Source organism: Scyliorhinus torazame, chromosome 2 (assembly GCF_047496885.1).
Source record: "Scyliorhinus torazame isolate Kashiwa2021f chromosome 2, sScyTor2.1, whole genome shotgun sequence".
NCBI classification, from domain to species: domain Eukaryota; kingdom Metazoa; phylum Chordata; class Chondrichthyes; order Carcharhiniformes; family Scyliorhinidae; genus Scyliorhinus; species Scyliorhinus torazame.
Genome location: NC_092708.1, coordinates 175238881 through 175259031, shown reverse-complemented (window position 1 = coordinate 175259031; position 20151 = coordinate 175238881). Strand labels below are relative to the sequence as shown.

At 48.7% G+C, this 20151-nt stretch overlaps 1 protein-coding gene across 2 annotated transcripts in view; it reads right to left on the bottom strand.

Moving 5' to 3' along the window:
* LOC140393912 (uncharacterized) overlaps positions 1-20151 on the bottom strand; it is a 428933-nt gene that overhangs the window by 43451 nt on the left and 365331 nt on the right. For both annotated transcript variants that reach the window (XM_072480540.1, XM_072480549.1), the window contains 3 exons: positions 16590-17228; positions 8035-8622; positions 641-1273 (listed from right to left, as the gene is read on the bottom strand). In XM_072480540.1, coding sequence (XP_072336641.1) covers positions 641-1273; positions 8035-8622; positions 16590-17228 — 1860 coding nt within the window. The remainder of the gene's footprint in view (positions 1-640; positions 1274-8034; positions 8623-16589; positions 17229-20151) is intronic.

The following is a 20151-nucleotide window of genomic DNA, read 5'->3' as shown; positions in this document are numbered from 1 at the left end:
ACAGCTCTGGGGTCCCAGGTTCGATTCCGGCTTGGGTCACTGTCTGTGCGGAGTCTGCACATCCTCCCCGTGTGTGCGTGGGTTTACTCCGGGTGCTCCGGTTTCCTCCCACAGTCCAAAGATGTGCAAGTTAGGTGGATTGGCCATGATAAATTGCCCTTAGTGTCCAAAATTGCCCTTAGTGTTGGGTGGGGTTACTGGGTTATGGGGATAGGGTGGAGGTGTTGACCTTGGGTAGGGTGCTCTTTCCAAGAGCCGGTGCAGACTCGATGGGCCGAATGGCCTCCTTCTGCACTGTAAATTCTATGATAATCTATGAAACACCGTTAATGTGTCTGCTTCCACAATGTCCCCTGGCAGCGCGTTCCAGGTATTCACCACCCTCTGTGTACCTCGCACATCTCCTCTAAACTTTGCCCTACGGACCTTAAAACTATTCCCCCTAGTGACTCCCCCCTCCACCCTGGGAAAGAGTGCCAGCCCATCCACTCTATCCATGTCCCTCAAAATTTTGTAGACCTCTATCAGGTCACCCCTCAACCTCCGTCTTTCCAATGAAAACAGTCCAAGTCTATTATAAAGACGATTAAAAATCCTTTAGAAGTATTAGCACTAGTAACGCAAAAATAATTAAAATTACCTTTTTCATTAGTAACTGGTAGTTCTCCAACAATTCTAGTTGACTCTCCAGCAGTTGGAGCAGATAGCGTTGACAATGGTGTCATCACCCGTTCCTGTACATTTGGTAAATTATTGAATTCTTTGACACTGAAAACCAGATTGGGGTCAGTTGCAATTTCTTGTAGCTGTGCTGGGTCTGCATTTCTCACTCCAACCGCAAAGGTTGCGATGGCAGCTCGCTTCAGTGCATCTGCTTGTGGCTTAACAGCATCCATCGATTTACCGCCAGTGAACAGCACCAGAAACTGCGGAACTCCTTGATCTTTTCTGCTTCCTGCCTGACTGGTAAAGTGGTTTTGAAAGACAAAGTCCAGTGCCGCACCAGTATTGAGTACTGTGCCACCTTTCAATTTGAGTCCTTTGACACGACTCAGAATCTCAGCTTTTGATGCATAGGTATTTAGATAGAACTCAGTTTTTGCATTGTGACTGAACTGTGCTAGGCCCACTCGCACTTGGTCACTTCCAATATTCAGGTTCTCAATTATATTTCTGATGAAATCGTGGACAAGAAGTAAATTTGTGTTCCCAACATTGTCTGATCCATCAATAAGGAACACAATGTCTCTCTTGCTCACTTCTTCAGGCAAAACTGCAAAAGAATGCACAGTGTAATTAGCAGCAGATCATTATTCTCATTATTCTACAACCAGGGAAACCTCTGTTCATAGTGTGATAGATCTCCATCATGTTAGGTGCTATTAACACAAAAGATAAGGGGCGGGATTCTACGTTTTGCCGGCAGCCCAGGAGTTTCCTGACGGCATGGGGCTGCCCCACAATGGGAAGCCCCATTGACCAACCAGCGGAACGGAGCATCCCGCCGGCGTGCTGAAACAGAAATGTGGCGGAGCGGAGAATCCAGCCCAAGGAGTAACTAATTGGGCAGGATCATAAAAAATAAAATCATAGACTCACAGAATGGGTAACAGACAGAAAGAGGCCAATTAGCCCATCCAGCCCATGGAGGCCCCCTATAAGAGCAATTTAGCTCCGTTCCGATTGCCCGACAATTGTTTTCCTCCTTTAGGTGGTATTCAGCTTGCCTCTCAGGCAGTGCATTCCTGATCATAACCATTTGCTGCACAAAAAGGTTTACCTCAGGTCATCTTTAGCTCTTCAAATCTGAGCTCTCTGCTTCTCGACCCTTATGTCAATGGAAGGTTTCTCCCCAACTCCTCTGACTAGACCCCTCATGATTGTAAACACTTCGATAAAATCGCCTCTCAATCTTCTTGTCGAAAAGGAGAGCAAACCCAGCTTCTCCAAACTATGTACGTGACTGAAGTTCCTATACCCTGGAATCATTCTCAGAAACCTTTTCTTGCCGTCTCCAAAGTCTTCACGGGCGAACTTCTCCGGAAACGGCGCGATGTCCGCCGACTGGCGCCCAAAACGGCGCAAATCAGACGGGCATCGTGCCGCCCCAAGGGTGCGGAATGCTCTGCATCTTTGGGGGCCGAGCCCCAACATTGAGGGGCTACGTCGGCGCCGGACGAATTTCCGCCCCGCCAGCTGGCGGAAAAAGCCTTTGGTGCCCCGCCAGCTGGCGCGGAAATGACATCTCCGGGCGGCGCATGCGCGGGAGCGTCAGCGGCCGCTGACAGCTTCCCACGCATGCGCAGTGGAGGGAGTCTCTTCTGCCTCCGCCATGGTGGAGACCGTGGAGGAGGCGGAAGGGAAAGAGTGCCCCCACGGCACAGGCCCGCCCGCGGATCGGTGGGCCCCGATCGCGGGCCAGGCCACCGTGGGGGCACCCCCCGGGGCCAGATCACCCCGCGCCCCCCCAGGACCCCGGAACCCGCCCCCGCCACCTTGTCCCGCCGGTAAGGTAGGTGGTTTAATTTACGCCGGCGGGACAGGCATTTTAGCGGCGGGACTTCGGCCCATCCAAGTTTGCCGATGATACGAAGATAGGTGGAGGGGCAGGTAGTATGGAGGAGGTGGGGAGGCTTCAGAAAGATTTAGACAGTTTAGGAGAGTGGTCCAAGAAATGGCTGATGAAATTCAACGTGGGTAAGTGCGAGGTCTTGCACTTTGGAAAAAAGAATAGAGGCGTGGACTATTTTCTAAACGGTGACAAAATTCATAATGCTGAAAGGGACTTGGGAGTCCTAGTCCAGGATTCTCTAAAGGTAAACTTGCAGGTTGAGTCCGTAATTAAGAAAGCAAATGCAATGTTGTCATTCATCTCAAGAGGCTTGGAATATAAAAGCAGGGATGTACTTCTGAAGCTTTATAAAGCATTAGTTAGGCCCCATTTAGAATACTGTGAGCAATTTTGGGCCCCACACCTCAGGAAGGACATACTGGCACTGGAGCGGGTCCAGCGGAGATTCACAGGGATGATCCCAGGAATGGTAGGCCTAACATACGATGAACGTCTGAGGATCCTGGGATTATATTCATTGGAGTTTAGGAGGTTGAGGGGAGATCTAATAGAAACTTACAAGATAATGAATGGCTTAGATAGGGTGGACGTAGGGAAGTTGTTTCCATTAGCAGGGGAGACTAGGACCCGGGGGCACAGCCTTAGAATAAAAGGGAGTCACTTTAGAACAGAGATGAGGAGAAATTTCTTCAGCCAGAGAGTGGTGGGTCTGTGGAATTCATTGCCACAGAGGGCGGTGGAGGCCGGGACGTTGAGTGTCTTTAAGACAGAAGTTGATAAATTCTTGATTTCTCGAGGAAGTAAGGGCTATGGAGAGAGAGCGGGTAAATGGAGTTGAAATCAGCCATGATTGAATGGTGGAGTGGACTCGATGGGCCGAATGGCCTTACTTCCACTCCTATGTCTTATGGTCTTATGGTCATCCGGGCCGGAGAATCGCGCGGGGGGGCCCGCCAACCGGCGCGGCGCGATTCCCGCCCCCGCTGAATCTCTGGTGCCGGAGACTTCGGCAACCGGCGGGGGCGGGATTCATGCCAGCCCCCGGCGATTCTCCGACCCGGCGGGGGGTCGGAGAATCTCGCCCCACATCCTTCCAATGTGTAGTGCCCAAAATTGGACACAATACTCTTGTTGTAACTAAATTTTATAAAGGTTCATCATTAACTTCCTTTTATGCTTTCTAAAGCTCAGCATCCCGCACAACTTTTGAAACAACTTTCTCAAGCTTAACTGCCACGTTCTCAGGTCTCTGCTTCAGCACTCTCCTAAAGATTATACCCTAGAATTTATATTGCCTTTCCTCATTCCTTCAAGCAAAATGTGTCACTTACCTCTGTTAAATTGCTGTTGCCACATGTCCGCCTCAGTCCACCAGCCTCTTTTTTATTGTTACCACAGAATCCCTACCATGCAGAAGGAGGCCATTTGGCCCATCGAGTCTGAACCAACCCTCTGAAAGAGCTTCTCCACCACCCCATCCTTTCCCCATAACACTGTAACCTAACCTGCATATCCAGAGACACTAAAGGGCAATATTAGCATGCCCAATCCACCTAACCCGCACATCTTTGAACTGTGGGAGGAAACCGGAGCACCCGGAGGAAACCCACGCAGTCACGGAGAGAAAGTGCAAGCTCCACTCAGACAGTGACCCAAGGCCGGAATTGAACCCAGGTCGCTGGTGCTGTGAGGCAGCAGTGCTAGCCGCTGTGCCACCGTGCTGCCCTAAGCTCTTCAAGTCTATCATTAACATCCTCACAGTTCACAATAGTTCAAAGTTTTGTGTCGTCACATTTTTAAATTGTACCCTGCCTAAGTCATTAGTAAATATGAAGAAAAGCAGTGGCCCAAAAACTGATCGTTGGGAAACTGATTGTCTCCAATTCAACAAACAACCATCTATTTCCTCTCACTCAGCCAACTTTGTAGCCATGCTGCAGCTGTTTCTTTTATTCCATGGACTTTAAATTTGCTGACAAGCTTATTAATATGGGTTTATTCATAACTTTTTGGGAGTCCATATTCACCACATCAACGCGTTAGCATCACCTCATAGAATCCAGAGAGTGCACAAGGAGGCTATTCGGCCCATCAAGTTTGCATCGACTCTCCGAAAGAACATCCTATCTAGGGCCACTGCCCCTCCCTATCCCCGTAACCCTACCTAACACAAAGGATATTACACACCTAGAGGTCCTGTTTTTTAACTTTCAACCTCACTATGAACTCCTGCTGCAGGACCTCTTTCTGCCAATATCATTAGTACCAATATGTACCACGACTTCTGGCTGTTCATCCTCCCCCTTCAGAATGTCCCCGTTCAGAGACATCCTGCACCCTGGCACTTCAGGGAGGCAACATACCATCCCGGAGTGTCTTTCACCTCCACAGACGTGACTATCTGTGCCCCTGACTATAGAATCCCCTGTAACTATTTCTCCTCTGCGCTTTGTCTGTCCCTGCCTAACAACAGACTGCATGAATTGGTTCCAATGCTCTGGCTGCTGCTGTTTTCCCCGATAGGCCATCCCCCCAACAGTGTCCAAATCAATGTACTTGTTAGAGAGGGGGACAGTCGCAGAGGATTCCTGCACTGACTGCCTGCCCTTTCTAGCGGTCACCCATCTGTCTGCCTGCACCTTGAGTGTGACCATGTCTCTATAACTCCTGTATATGATGCTTTCCACCACCTGCATGCTGCTAAGTGCATCCAACTGCTGCTCTAACCGAACTACACGGTCTATGAGGAGCTGCCATAGGTTACACTTGCTGCAGGCGTAGTCGACTTGTACGCTGGAAGTGTCATGGATCTGCCACATCTCACTGTTAGAGCACTGCACCCCACTGACTGTGATTGAAGCACTAGTTAATTAATTTAATAAATATTTAAATTGTTATTAGATTAAGTTACAATTAACTATATGGCCCTGGCTAGATTGTTACTGTAAAATTAAATCATAGAATTTACAGTGCAGAAGGAGGCTATTTGGCCCATCGAGTTTGCACCGGCCCTTGGCACCCTAATTAAACCCACACTTCCACCCTATCCCCATAACCCAGTCACCCACCTAACCCTTTATTTTTTGGACACTAAGGGCAATTTATCATGGCCAATCCACCTAACCTGCACATCTTTGGACTGTGGGAGGAAATCAGAGCACCCGTAGGAAACCCACGCAGACACGGGGAGAACGTGCAGACTCCGCACAGTGACCCAAGCTGGGAATCGAACCCGGGACCCTGGAGCTGTGAAGCAACTGTGCTAACCACTGTGCTACCGTGCTGCCTAATGCTCAATACTAATCTCTGCCCTCCGGTTTAGTTACTCCAAATCGTCAGTATGTAAAACAAACAGTAAAGTTCCCAGAATGGAGCTCAGTGGAACACCACTTGAAACAGCTTTCCATTCGCAAGGGCAACCATTGACCATTACCCTTTGTTTCCTGTTATGAAGCCAACCTTCGATCCAATTTGCCACATTATCCCCCTGGAAGAATATATTATTTAAATGGAGAAAGACTGCAGAAAATTGCAGCACAAGGATTTTGGGGTATGCGAGCATAAATCACAAAAAGCTAGCAAGCAAATTCAGCAGGTAATTGGGAAGGCAACTGGAATGTTGGCCTTTATTTCAAAGGAAATGGAGTATAAAAATAGGGAAGTCCTGTGAAAACTAGTTAGACCACACATGGAATACTGTGAACAGTTTTGGTACGCTTATCTAAGGAAAGATATACTGGCATTGGAGGCAGTCCAGGGAAGGTACATTAGGCTGATCCTGGGTATGAGGGGGCTCGGAGGATTATTTTCCAATCTTCACGAGACATAGGGGAGGTGCCAGAGGTCTGGAGGAATGCAAATATGGTCCCGTTGTTTAAAAAGGGTGTGAGGAAGTGCCAAACAATTATAGGCCAGTAAGTCTTACTTCAGTGGTGGGCAAATTGTTAGAATCAATCCTGAGAGGTCAGATAAACTGTCACTTAGAAAAGCATGGAATAGTCAGCTTGGCTTTGTTAAGTCTTACAAATTTGATCGAATTCTTTGAGGAAGTGAGAAGGAGGATCGATACGGGTAGTGTGGAGGATGTTGTCTACATGGATTTTAGTACGGCATTTGACAAGGTCACACATGGCAGACTGGTCAATAAAGTAAAAGCTCATGGATATTTTATTCGTGCCTGGGTAGCACCATCAGGTTGCAGGATGGCAGTGCCAGGATTCCCAGGTGCCAGGTTGGCACTTTCAGGGGTCAGGCCTGGGTGGTCCTTGCCAGATAGAGAAGGATGAGGGGGGTTCCCAGGGGCCTCCCTAAGGTTGGGGGGAGTACGGGTGGGGGGTCAGAAATGCAGAGGGAGGTGGGCCTGAAAGAGGGGGAGGGGAGATTGGGACAAAATGGCCCTCCTATCTGCGAGGCTTCAGCTCAAAAGCAAGAAATCCCCCTAAGTGCAGCATCGGCAAGGAGAATCTCCCCGAGGCCAACAAAAACTGCAAAGTGCCGTTGGATAGCGGGGTGATTTTCAGCAGTGCCGTTTAGCTTCAGGCCGCTGAATCAAGCCTAATGTTTCAGTTATGAGGCGATGTTAGAAAATTTAGAACTGTTCTTCTTGGAAAACATCTGGAGAGGTGACCTAATGGCAGATCCAAGATGTTGCAAGGTTTTATTTAGTCAAGTAAAGAGAGAAAACCATTTCCCTCTGGTGTGTGGGTCGGTAACTAGAAATAGTAGATTCAAAACCATTGGCTGAAAATCCAGGGGGGAGGCGGTAGAATAATGAGTTTATAGTCACAGTAATGAGATAATGGGCTTTTCACAGTAACTTCATTGCAATGTAAGCCTACTTGTGACAATAAAGGTTACTATTATCATTATTAATGCTGTGTGCCATAATGCCACAAGTGACATCAACAATCATGTTAAAGAGGCTGAAAAGAAAAAGAATATTCTTTACAAGAGAGAGATACACTGACCTTAGTAGATACTTAGAATGTATTATTGTGCGAATAAAGGAGTTTTCAATTAAATGTACTGGGATTAGACCAAAATTACTCATAAGGAGTGGGAAACCTTCCCAATCTCGAAGAGGCCACAAGTTACCCAAAGAGAGATCCAAATAGTATTCAAATTGGAAATGAAACTACGAACCAGAGACTTTCACAGAGATTTATCAAGATCTGAAATGTTGCCCCTGAAAAATTGGTGGAAACTAACTCAATGAGGTGATTTTAAAAGGGAGTTGGTAAAGATAATTGAAAATGATGAACTAATAGATAAAATGTGGAAAAGTGGGACTAAGCACTCCTTCTTTTCCACAGGACAATGGAATGAATAATCTCTTTCAGAGCTGCAAATATCCATGATTCTACAGTTTCACAGTTCTAATTTCTGATTTTTTCAATCTAACTTTGAGTCTGCTGAGCAACTTAAAAGGACAGAACAATCACTATTGGTCAAAGCATTTTTACCTTCAGTATTAACGGCAGTTATTTCCTCAACAATAAAAACAGTTTTGACTTTAGATATCAGCTCCTTTTGAATGCTTGGCAATTCTCTAAAATCTTTCAGTTTGAAAATAAAATTGGATTCATATACGATCTGTCGTAGCTCCGATGTGTCGGCACTCTTGGCTCCGATGACAATGGGCACTATACCAGCCTGTTTCACTGCGTCCGCTGCTCGTCCAACATCATCTCTGGATTTCCCAGCAGTGATGAGCACCAGGATTTGTGAAGCTCCAGCATCGCTCCTGCTCCCAGCAGATGGAGTGAAGACATTCCTTGTGACAAAGTCCAGTGCCGCACCAGTGTTGAGGGGCCTTCCTGTTTTCAATCTCATTTTCGGTAGTGCCCTCAAAATCTCATCTTTGGTTGAATGTGTATTGAGGCCAAATTCAAGTCTTGAATCAGAACTGTATTGTACCACAGCAACTTGATCTTTGTCAGGTCCAATATCGAGCTCCTGGATTACATTTTTAAGAAACTCACGGGCTAAAGGGAAGGATCTTCCCATTCCAGGAGAACCATCAATAAGGAAGACAATATCCCTCTTCCTGGCTGCAAAAATTGAATAGAGAAATGAATAAACAAAATTTAAATAATTAACTTCGAGATTAAGATTCCTACAAGGAATTCGATGTCAACATTAAAAATATACAGTTTTTTGAGAAACACAATACAGAGGAGTTGTATGCAAGGCTTACTTCTTCCTTTCATGATAGAGAAACTAAGGCTGGAATTTTCCTGCCATTAGGATACGCTGTTCCCACCAGCAGCACACCCTGCCTATGGGTTTCCTGGTGGCGTGGGGTGGCTTCAATGGAAAATCCCATGGACAAGCGGCGAGAATAGAGAATCCTGCTGCCAACAAACTGTGCACCGCCATGAAACACGCAGCTGAGGTAGCGGAGAATCCAGACCTAAAATTCTTGCTCTCCTTTGATACGTGCGCACCCTCAGATCTTAGTGAAGTGGCAACTCAGCTATTGGTCATTTTAGCTAATCTTCTTAAAAATGTTCCATTTGTCTCCTGGGATTCAAAAAAAGGTTCTTCAACTGTGCTCCTGCCTCAAAGTCATGAGCAATGCCAGAAGAGATTAAAGATGCAGTTCATATACTAGGCATAAAATTCAGCTCCTTAGTACCTATAGTTTTAGGTGCTGTTCACATTGTGTGCACAAACGTCCAGTATGGTCTGCTCTGGATGCCATTTTGATGACGGCATTAACACGGGTGTTAGGAGTGTGTGGTGGAAGTATGCAAAGCAGGCAGATCATGGCTTTAGCTAACATGCACCCAAAGAGAAAAACAGAAAAACATGGAAACGAAAGGTAGCAGTAAAACATGTCCGAACTGGTCGTGCACACCTTAAGGTGGAACATCAGCATTACTGGTGTCAGTATTGCTGATTTTTACTGGGATGTGTGTGGTGGTATGCATTAGGGGTCATGTGGGACTGTGAAGCCGTGATGCTATTGGCTGACAGATCCCGGGTCCTGGTTGGCTGCCGACTCCTGGTTCCGCCCTGAAGGCGGAGTATAAGAACCCGAGCTTCTCCCCGCAGCTTCATTCTGTTGCTGAGCTGCTGGGGACAAGTCTCGCTTAATAAAGCCTGAAGCGACTTCATCACTTCTCGTCTCTCTCGTAAGTCATTGTGTGCTACAATTTATTAAGCGAGCTTAAAAGACTATGGAGCTCCAGATCGCCCCGGAATGCCTGCGGATCAGCCCCCACGCAGCGAACTCGGCAGCAGTATTTAAACACTGGCAAGCATGCTTTGAAGGCTACCTCCGAACGGCCCCCGGCCGGATCACAGAAGACCAGAAAATGCAGGTCCTGCATTCGAGGGTAAGCCCGGAAATTTACCCTCTCATAGAAGACGCAGAGGATTTCCCGACGGCGCTCGCATTGCTGAAGGGCATCTACGTTCGGCCGGTTAACCAGGTCTACGCGCCACCAACTCGCGACGAGACGACAAAGTCCCGGAGAATCGCTAGAAGAATTCTACGCCGCGCTGCTAATTTTGGGATGGGGCTGCAGCTGCCCGCCGGTGAACGCGATCGAACACACGGACATGCTAATTCGCGATGCATTTGTGGCAGGTATGAACTCTCCCCAAATCCGCCAAAGACTTTTAGAAAGAGAGTCGCTAGGACTCTCAGAGGCACGGGCCCTTGCAGCTTCCCTAGATGTGACCTCGCAAAACGCCCGCGCCTACGGCCCCGACCGCGCGGCAGCCCCTTGGGCTCCGTGGACCCCCGTCGCGACAAACCCCCCCCCCCTCGCAGGCTTGCGCGGTTAAAGCGCCAGACCATCCCGGGGGGGCCCGCTGCTATTTCTGCGGACAAGCAAAACACCCCCGGCAGCGCTGCCCGGCCCGCGCAGCTATTTGTAAAAGCTGCGGCAAGAAGGGCCATTACGCGGCAGTGTGCCGGTCTCGGGGGGTCGCCGCAATCCCAGGAGAAGAACGAGCCCAGCACATCCTAAACGCTCCCCAACCCCCCCCAGCGCCCCATGTGCGACCCGCGGGTGCTGCCATTTTGGGTCCTGGGCACCACGAGGGGAGGATGGGCGCCGCCATCTTGTGACCCCCCAGCCACGTGCGATTCATGGAGGTGGCCATTTTGTCCATTCCCGACCACGTGCGATCCATGGGGCGGCCATTTTGTCCACCCCCGGCCGAGTGCGATTCATGGACGCCACCATCTTGGTTGACAACAAAGGACCCCAGCATCGACGGCTCCACGGGGTCCAAAGAAGACGCCGCGACACTACTACCACGACTGGCTTCGGTGACACTGGATCAATCGCGGCCCCGGACGCTCCAGACGACGACAACAACGGTGCTGGTCAACGGATACGAGATGCCATGCCTGATCGACTCCGGGAGCACAGAAAGTTTTATTCACCCAGACACGGTAAGACGCTGTTTTCTGACCATCCATCCAAGCACGCAAAAGATTTCCCTAGCTGCAGGATCCCACTCCGTAGCGATCAAAGGGTTCTGCATCGCGAACCTAACGGTGCAAGGGAGGGAGTTTAAGAACTACAGGCTCTACGTCCTTCCCCAACTCTGCGCGCCCACATTACTGGGATTAGATTTCCAGTGTAACCTGCAGAGCCTAACATTCCAATTCGGCGGCCCGATACCCCCACTCACTATCTGCGGCCTCGCAACTCTCAAGGTTGAACTGCCGTCCTTGTTTGCAAACCTCACCCCGGATTGCAAACCCGTCGCCACTAGGAGCAGACGGTACAGCGCCCAGGACTGGATATTTATTCGGTCTGAAGTCCAGCGGTTGCTGAACGAAGGCATAATCCAGGCCAGCAATAGTCCCTGGAGAGCCCAGGTGGTAGTAGTAAAGACCGGGGCGAAGCAAAGGATGGTCGTAGACTATAGTCAGACCACCAACAGGTACACGCAGCTAGATGCGTACCCTCTCCCCCGCATATCCGACATGGTCAATCGGATTGCCCAGTATAAGGTCTTCTCCACCGTGGACCTCAAGTCCGCCTACCACCAGCTCCCCATTCGCCCAGGTGACCGCAAGTACACAGCCTTCGAGGCAGACGGGCGTCTATACCACTTCCTAAGGGTCCCATTTGGTGTCACAAAAAGGGTCTCGGTATTCCAACGGGAGATGGACCGAATGGTTGACCAACACGGGTTGCAGGCCACGTTCCCGTATCTCGACAACGTAACCATCTGCGGCCATGATCAGCAGCACCAACGCCAAGCTCCAAAAGTTCCTCCAGACCGCTAATGCCCTGAACCTCACATACAACCAGGAAAAGTGCGTTTTTAGCACAAACCGGTTGGCCATCCTGGGATACGTAGTGCGCAATGGGATAATAGGCCCCGACCCCGAACGCATGCGCCCCCTTATGGAATTTCCCCTCCCCCACTGCTCCAAAGCCCTGAAACGTTGCCTGGGTTTCTTTTCATATTACGCCCAGTGGGTCCCCCAGTATGCAGACAAGGCCTGCCCGCTAATTCAGTCCACTACCTTCCCCCTGTCGACAGAGGCTCGCCAGGCCTTCAGCCGCATCAAAGCGGATATCGCAAAGGCCACGATGCGCGCCATTGACGAGTCCCTCCCCTTCCAGGTCGAGAGCGACGCGTCCAACGTAGCTCTGGCGGCCACCCTTAACCAAGCGGGTAGACCCGTGGCCTTTTTCTCCCGGACCCTCCACGCCTCAGAAATCCGCCATTCCTCAGTGGAAAAGGAAGCCCAAGCCATCGTGGAAGCTGTGCGACATTGGAGGCATTTCCTGGCCGGCAGGAGATTCACTCTCCTCACCGACCAACGGTCGGTAGCCTTCATGTTCGATAATGCACAGCGGGGCAAAATTAAAAATGACAAGATCTTAAGGTGGAGGATCGAGCTCTCCACCTTCAACTATGAGATCTTGTACCGTCCCGGAAAGCTGAACGAGCCGCCGATGCCCTATCCCGCGGCACATGTGCCAACGCACAAATAGACCGCCTCCAAGGCCTCCACGAGGACCTCTGCCACCCGGGGGTCACTCGATTCTACCATTTCGTAAAGTCCCGCAACCTCCCCTACTCTGTGGAGGAGGTCCGTACAGTCACCAGGAACTGCCACATCTGCGCAGAGTGCAAACCGCACTTTTTCAGGCCGGATAGAGCGCACCTGATCAAGGCTACCTGCTCCTTTGAACGCCTCAGTTTGGATTGCAAAGGGCCCCTCTCCTCCACTGACCGCAACGCATACTGCCTGAACGTGGTGGACGAGTACTCTCGTTTCCCCTTCGCCATCCCCTGCCCCGACATGACAGCGGCCACAGTCATTAAAGCCCTTGGCACCATATTCACACTGTTCGGTTGCCCCGCGTATATCCATAGCGACAGGGGGTCCTCCTTCATGAGTGACGAGCTGCGCCAGTTCCTGCTCAGCAAGGGCATAGCCTCGAGCAGGACGACCAGCTACAACCCCCGGGGGAACGGGCAAGTAGAGAGGGAGAACGGCGCGGTCTGGAAGATCGTCCTACTGGCCCTACGGTCCAGGGATCTCCCAGTTTCCCGGTGGCAGGAGGTCCTCCCAGACGCTCTCCACTCCATCCGGTCGCTGCTGTGTACCACCACTAACCAAACGCCTCATGAGCGCCTCCTTGTCTTCCCCAGGAAGTCCTCCTCCGGAACGTCGCTGCCAACCTGGCTGGCGGCCCCAGGACCCATCTTGCTTCAGGAACATGTGCGGGCACACAAATCGGACCCGTTGGACGAGAGGGTTCACCTTCTCCACGCGAACCCGCAGTACGCCTACGTGGCGTACCCTGACGGCCGACAGGACATGGTCTCCCTGCGGGACCTGGCGCCCGCCGGCAACACACACACCCCCCCGACACCGATCATCCCCTCCCTGCCACCGGCGCACCCCGCGACCGCCCCCTTCCCGGGGGGATCGGTCCTCCTCCCGTGCCCGCCCAGGAGTAAAACAGGAACAAACACCGAAACGCTCCCGGAGACGACAACGCCTGAACAAGCACCTGCACCACCACCGGGGCTGAGGCGATCGACGAGGAAGACCAGACCGCCCGCTCGAATCGTGGAATCCACGTGATACCAAGAATGTTGTTGTGACAAAAAAAAATTTTTTGCTGATATTGTAAATAGTTTTCACAAACTTGTACATAGCCCAGTGTTGGGCTAAAACTGTAGTAACATGTCCGAAATTTTCCTTCCAGGGCCAGCCTTGTAAACCCCTACCACCATGCGAACCACCACCTCGCTGGGTTCCTTTTTAACAAGGGGTGAATGTGGTGGTATGTATTAGGGGTCATGTGGGACTGTGAAGCCGTGATGCTATTGGCTGACAGATCCCGGGTCCTGGTTGGCTGCCGACTCCTGGCTCCGCCCTGAAGGCGGAGTATAAGAACCCGAGCTTCTCCCCGCAGCTTCATTCTGTTGCTGAGCTGCTGGGGACAAGTCTCGCTTAATAAAGCCTGAATCGACTTCATCACTTCTCGTCTCTCTCGTAAGTCATTGTGCGCTACAGTTTGAAAATTTTGAACCTGTTTTTCTTTCTTCTGATTTTGACACCATCAGTGCCACTTTTGAACTCTGCGCTCCAGCTAATGCCCTTTCTTAATCTTGCACAGCTGAAGATGTGCTGAGATGCAAGAAGGAGGTTCCCCTCCCCCTCCCCCCATCCCCAACACACCAACCAATGTTTTTTAAAGGGATCATCAACTACTATCAGGTTATTTACTGATTGGTTTCTGCAGACTTTGTGAGACTTTGTGGACCAGCTATGAGTTTTCCATCTGTTTAACGTTAATGCAGTTGACATGGAGTTGTGCTGAACATGGTGAAGGCCCTGATTCTGACTTCAGTGACTCCGGACAGACTCCCAGTCATGGGTGCTGTAGCCACCAACCCCCTTTTCCTTGTACTTGAAAAGGGAGATTGAGCAGCGATGTCATGGACGAGGACAAACTGGTCAATGAGGGAGAAAGAGGTGAATCAGAAAGGCTCTCAAAAGGCAGCCTAATCTAATAATATATGGCACATAAAACTGTCATTTTTTTTGATTCATTCATGGGATGTGAGCATCACTGGTGAGGCCTGCATTTTATTGCTCACCCCCAATTGCTCTTGCGAAGCTGGTGGTGAGCTGCCTTCTTGAGCTGCTGCAGTCCATGTGGTGTAGGAACACCCACAGCGCTGTAAGGGAGGGAGCTCCAGGATTTTAACCCAGCAACAGTGAAGGAACAGTGATAAAGTTCCAACTCACGATAATGTGCAGCTTGGAAGGGAACTGACAGGTGATGGTGTTCCCATGCATCTGCTGCCATTGTTGTTCTAGAGGATAGAGGTTGTGGGTTTGGAAGGCACTGTAGAAAAAGGCTTGTTGAGTAGCTGCAGTGCATCTTGTAGAAGATACACTGTTCGTCGTGGTAGAGGGAGTGACTGTTGAAGGTGGTGGATGGGGTGCTTTGTCCTGGATGATATCGATCTTCATTAGTGTTGCTGCAGCTGCACTCATCCAGGTAAGTGGAGAGTATTCCATCACATTCCTGACTTGTACTATGTAGACTTGTGCCATGAATGGCACGGTAGCACAGTGGTTAGCACTGTTGTTTCACAGCGCCAGGGATCCAGGTTCAATTCCCTGCTTGGGTTACTATCTGTGTGGAGTCTGCACGTTCTCCCCGTGTGTGCGTGGATTTCCTCTGGGCGCTCCGGTTTCCTTCCACAAGTCCCGAAAGACATGCTTGTTAGGTGAATTGGACATTCTGAATTCTCCCTCAGTGTACCCGAACAGGTGACAGAATGTGGCGTCTAGGGGCTTTTCACAGTAACTTCATTGCAGTGTCAATGTAAGCCCAATTGTGACAATAAAGATTATTACTACTATTATCTGGGGTCACATATATAGAACATACAGTGCAGAAGCAGGCCACTCGGCCCATCGTGTCTGCACCGACCCACTTTAAGCCCACACTTCCACCCTACTCCTGTAACCCAATAACCCCTCCTAACCTTTTTGGACACTAAGGGCAATTTAGCATGGCCAATCCACCTAACCTGCACATCTTTGGACTGTGGGAGGAAACCAGTGCACTCGGAGGAAACCCAGGTAGACACGGGAGAGTGTGCAGACTCCGAACAGACAGTGACCTAATGGGGAATCGAACCTGGGACTCTGGCGCTGTGAAGCCACAGTGCTAATCACTGTGTTACCGTGCTGCCCAAATATAGGCCAGACCAGGTGAGGATGTCAGATCATAGAATCAACAGTGCAGAAGGAGGCCATTCGGCCCATCGAGTCTACACCGGCTCTTGGAAAGAGCACCCCACTTAAGCCCACACCTCCATCCTTTCCCCGAACCCAGTAACCCCACCTAATCTAAGGGAAATTTTGCAAGGCCATATCCTTCCACAAAGGACATTCATGGACCTGGTGGGTTTTCACAACACTCGATGATAGGTGTTATGGTCACCATTACTGAGACTAAGTAATGCCAGATCTTATTGATTGAATTTACTTTCCATCAACTGCTTAACCCACATCCCGTAACAGCCTCCCCGAACAAGCGCCGGAATGTGGCGACTAGGGGCTTTTCACAGTAACTTCATTGAAGCCTACTTGTGACAATAAGCGATTTTCATTTCATTTAATTTTCATCATTTCATTTCATTTTCATTTTCATTCATTTCATTTCATTCCCTAGAACATTAGCCTAAACCTTGGATTACTAGTCCAGTGATATTACCACAGTGCCACCATCCCCGCTTTAAGGGGTCCAGTCGAGTCTCACACAAAAATGGGCCCTCTGCTGAGCAGAGCAGCCACTCAGTAGTGTATTCAGCACTGGGCTGCACACTAGTCACATTTAAATTAAGGGACACATAAAGTTGGTCGGCTGCCCGCATGGCATTTGTGTGTTGGGATAATGTGTTTTATAATCCCTGTGCCCATAATCGGAATTCATCCAGTTTTAGCCCTTTAATTCTACTGGTAATGCAGTAATAACTGAAAAAGGTCAAGTACATGTACCTTCTGTAGTGGTAACCACTTCCTCTTCGTTATTTAATACTGGTTCTTCAATTATTACTGTTGGAACGGTCAGCGTTGTCAATGGTATTATCATCTGATTGTGTATATCAGACAGAGAGTGGAATTCCTTTACACTGAAGATCAAACTTGGGTCAATTGCAATCTCTTCCAGCTGTGCTGGGTCCGTATGTTTAACTCCAACAGCGAAGGTCATTACTGCAGCTCGCTTCAGTGCATCTGCCGGTGCTTCCACATCATCACTGGATCTTCCCCCAGTAACAAGCACCAAAAACTGAGGAACATTTTCTTTTATTCGACTTCCTGTAGAACTAGTAAAATAATATTTAATGGCAAAGTCCAACGCTGAACCAGTGTTAGCCGTTGATCCCCCGATCAGTCTGAGACTTCTGATTTGAGACAGAAGTTCAGCTTCTGATGAATAAGTGTTCAGATAGAACTCAGCCTCGGTGTCATCGCTGTACTGTGCCAGACCTACTCGCACCTTGTCACTTCCAATGGCCAGGTTCTGAATTATTCTTGTCATAAAATCACGGACAAAAGGTAAATTTGCATCTCCAACATTGTCTGATCCATCAATAAGGAACACGATGTCTCTCTCACTCATTTCCATTGGTAGAACTGGAAAAAGAAAATCAAATCATATAAAATCCCTAGAAATTAAATAGCACCTGGTAAATCTGCTCTCAATACCAGTTCCTAGATTTAAAAAAAAAAAATTTAACAATTGGGGATTTTAATCACTGATTTTTCATTTGTGCTTCCTGAGCCTCAAGAGGAGACCTGCACTACCCAGTTATATTTTTTTCCAATTAAGGGACAATTTAGTGTGGCCAATTCATCTAACCTGCACATCTTCAGGTTGTGGGGGGTTAAACCCACGCAGATATGGAGAGAATGTGCAAATTCCACACAAACAGTGATCCGGGGCCGGGATCGAACCCGGGTCCTCAGCGCCGTTGGCAACATTGCTAACCACTGCGCCACCATGCCACCCACTAACCAGTTACATGAATGGTGAAGAAAGGGTACCTCAAATTGGAGAAGACCTAAAATACTTCTACAATCTACAGAAAGTGGCCCTCAGTTACCCTTTTGGTCACAATACATTGGTTAATGAAGTAGATCTTCCATGACCCATTTTCAGACGAAAAACAGGCATTTAAGAATCCAATGTGGCATGCAGCATGGACTAAGGAGAGCTACTTAATAAATTGGTTAGGGTACCTTCAAAGTTTTCACTGTAACCTCCTGATACTAAGTTTGCCAAATGGATAGTCTCGAGCCCATGTCAGGCTCCATTGGGAAACTGGCTTGCAACTGCCCAAAGTATGTGACAAAGATACTGCAGTTGGTGATCTCAGTCTCAAAGTAATGAAAGTAGAGGTCCTGCCACCAAAAAGGTAAGCACAAGAGAACCAGTTCTTCCAGAACCACTTATTGATCAGTTTTGGTGCAGCGATTATTGCCAGGGCTGAGTTTGAACCCAGATTTTGGCATGAACCAATTTCTGCCGATAATATCCAAATGAAATAATTCCATCTATTCAGATACACTCTGGTGAACCAAGAGGAATGAATAAAAAGCTGATTGTAACACTCAATTCAACACAAACAGAAATATGCTCACATGACAGTTCCTGTTGCACAGTGAAGTATAATAATGCATTATTGTAGATTTCTACTGTAATGGACAATAAAATGGGCATCACATTTGGAAAAGATTGGCAGAGTTCAAAAGGAACAAAGAGCAATACAGCACAGGAACAGGCCCTTCGGCCCTCCAAGCCTGTACCAGTCATGATACCAACCTTTGCCAAAGCCCTCAGCACATCCTTGTGCCGTATCCCTCTATATCCATCCTATCCATGTGTTTGTCAAGATGCCTTCTGAACGCCGTTCATGCATCTGCTTCCACAACCTCCCCTGGCAACACCACCCTCTGTGTAAAACACCTGCCTCACACATCTCCTCTAAACTTTGCCCCACGGAACTTAAACCTATGCCCCCGGTGACTGAACCCGCCACCCTGGGAAAGAGTGCTTGCCCATCCACTCTGTCCATGCCCCTCATAATCTTGTAGACCTCTATCAGGTCACCCCTCAACCTCCGTCTTTCGAATGAAAAATGAAAGTGGAGAATGTGAGCAAATGAAAGTGGAGAATTCCAGTACAATCTCCCTTCATACAACATAATTTTCCTATCCCGATAGTCTCCTGCCGTCCTACAAACCAATGCGAACTCTGTATTCTTCCAATTTCAGTCTCTTGTGCATTCCTGATTTCCTCTGTCTCATTACTGGTGCCTATATCTTCAGCTATTTCGGCCCTAAGATCTGCAATTCTGTCGCTAAACTCTGTCTCTCTCTCTCTACCCTTCTCTCTTCATTTAAGAGATTCTTGTAATCCTAGTTCCTTGATCAATCTTTTGTTTATTTGTCTAATGTGTCTCAGTGTTAAATTCTGTCCGATAATTCTTCTGAGAAGCACCTTGTGACATTTTACTACAATGACTAGTGTTTTTAATAAAGTGGAATACTTTAGAGGAATCTACAACTGTTTCCTCAGTCAGTACGTTTTGATTCGCAATGAAAGAAGCATTTTTTAAATTCAATTCTGGGACATGAAGCAAGGCAAACTAACGTAAGCAAAGCAGAACAGTTGGGAAATAGTGAAGACAACATAGTTAGCTTCAGTGAAGCATTGGTTCTGGAAACATTTTAGAATATATAATTCAACATCAAATTAGTGAACGTTCCTAATGTGTATGTTGACCAAGAGCAGCTAGCATAGATTTATCCAGACAAGCCATATTTGACAAATTTAATTCGAGTATGAAGGAGCGGCCTGGTGGCACAGTAGTCAGCACTGCTGCCTCAAAGCGCCAGGGACCTTGATTCAATTCTGGGCCTGGGTCATTGTCTGTGTGCAGTTTGCACATTCTCCCCTTGTCTGCGTGGGTTTTCTTCGGGTGCTCCAGTTTCATCCTACATAATAATAATCTTTATTAGTGTCACAAGTAGGCTTACATGAACACTGCAATGAAGTTACTGTGAAAATACCCTAGTCGCCACACTCTGCCGTCTGTTCGGGTACACTGAGGGGGAATTCAGAATGTCCAATTCACCTAACAAGCACTTGTGGGAGGAAACCAGAGCACCCGGAGAAAACCCACGCAGACACAGGGAGAACGTGCAGACTCCGCACAGACCGAGACTGGTGCCGGGAGTCGAACCCGGCTCCCTGGCGACATGAAGCAACAGTGCTAACCACCGTGCTACTCTACCATCCATGGTACAAGTCTACATGGCACAAGTCAGGAATGTGTTGGAATACTCTGCCTGGATGAGTACAGCTGCAGCAACATTGATAAAGATCGATATCATTCAGGTCAAAGCAGTCTACTGGATTGGCACCCCATCCACCACCTTCAACAGTCACTCCCTCTACCACGATGAACAGTGGCAGCATTGAGTACCATCTACAAGATGCACTGCAGCTAACCACTGTGCTACTGTGCTGCCCTAGATGAGAGGTTCCACCAAG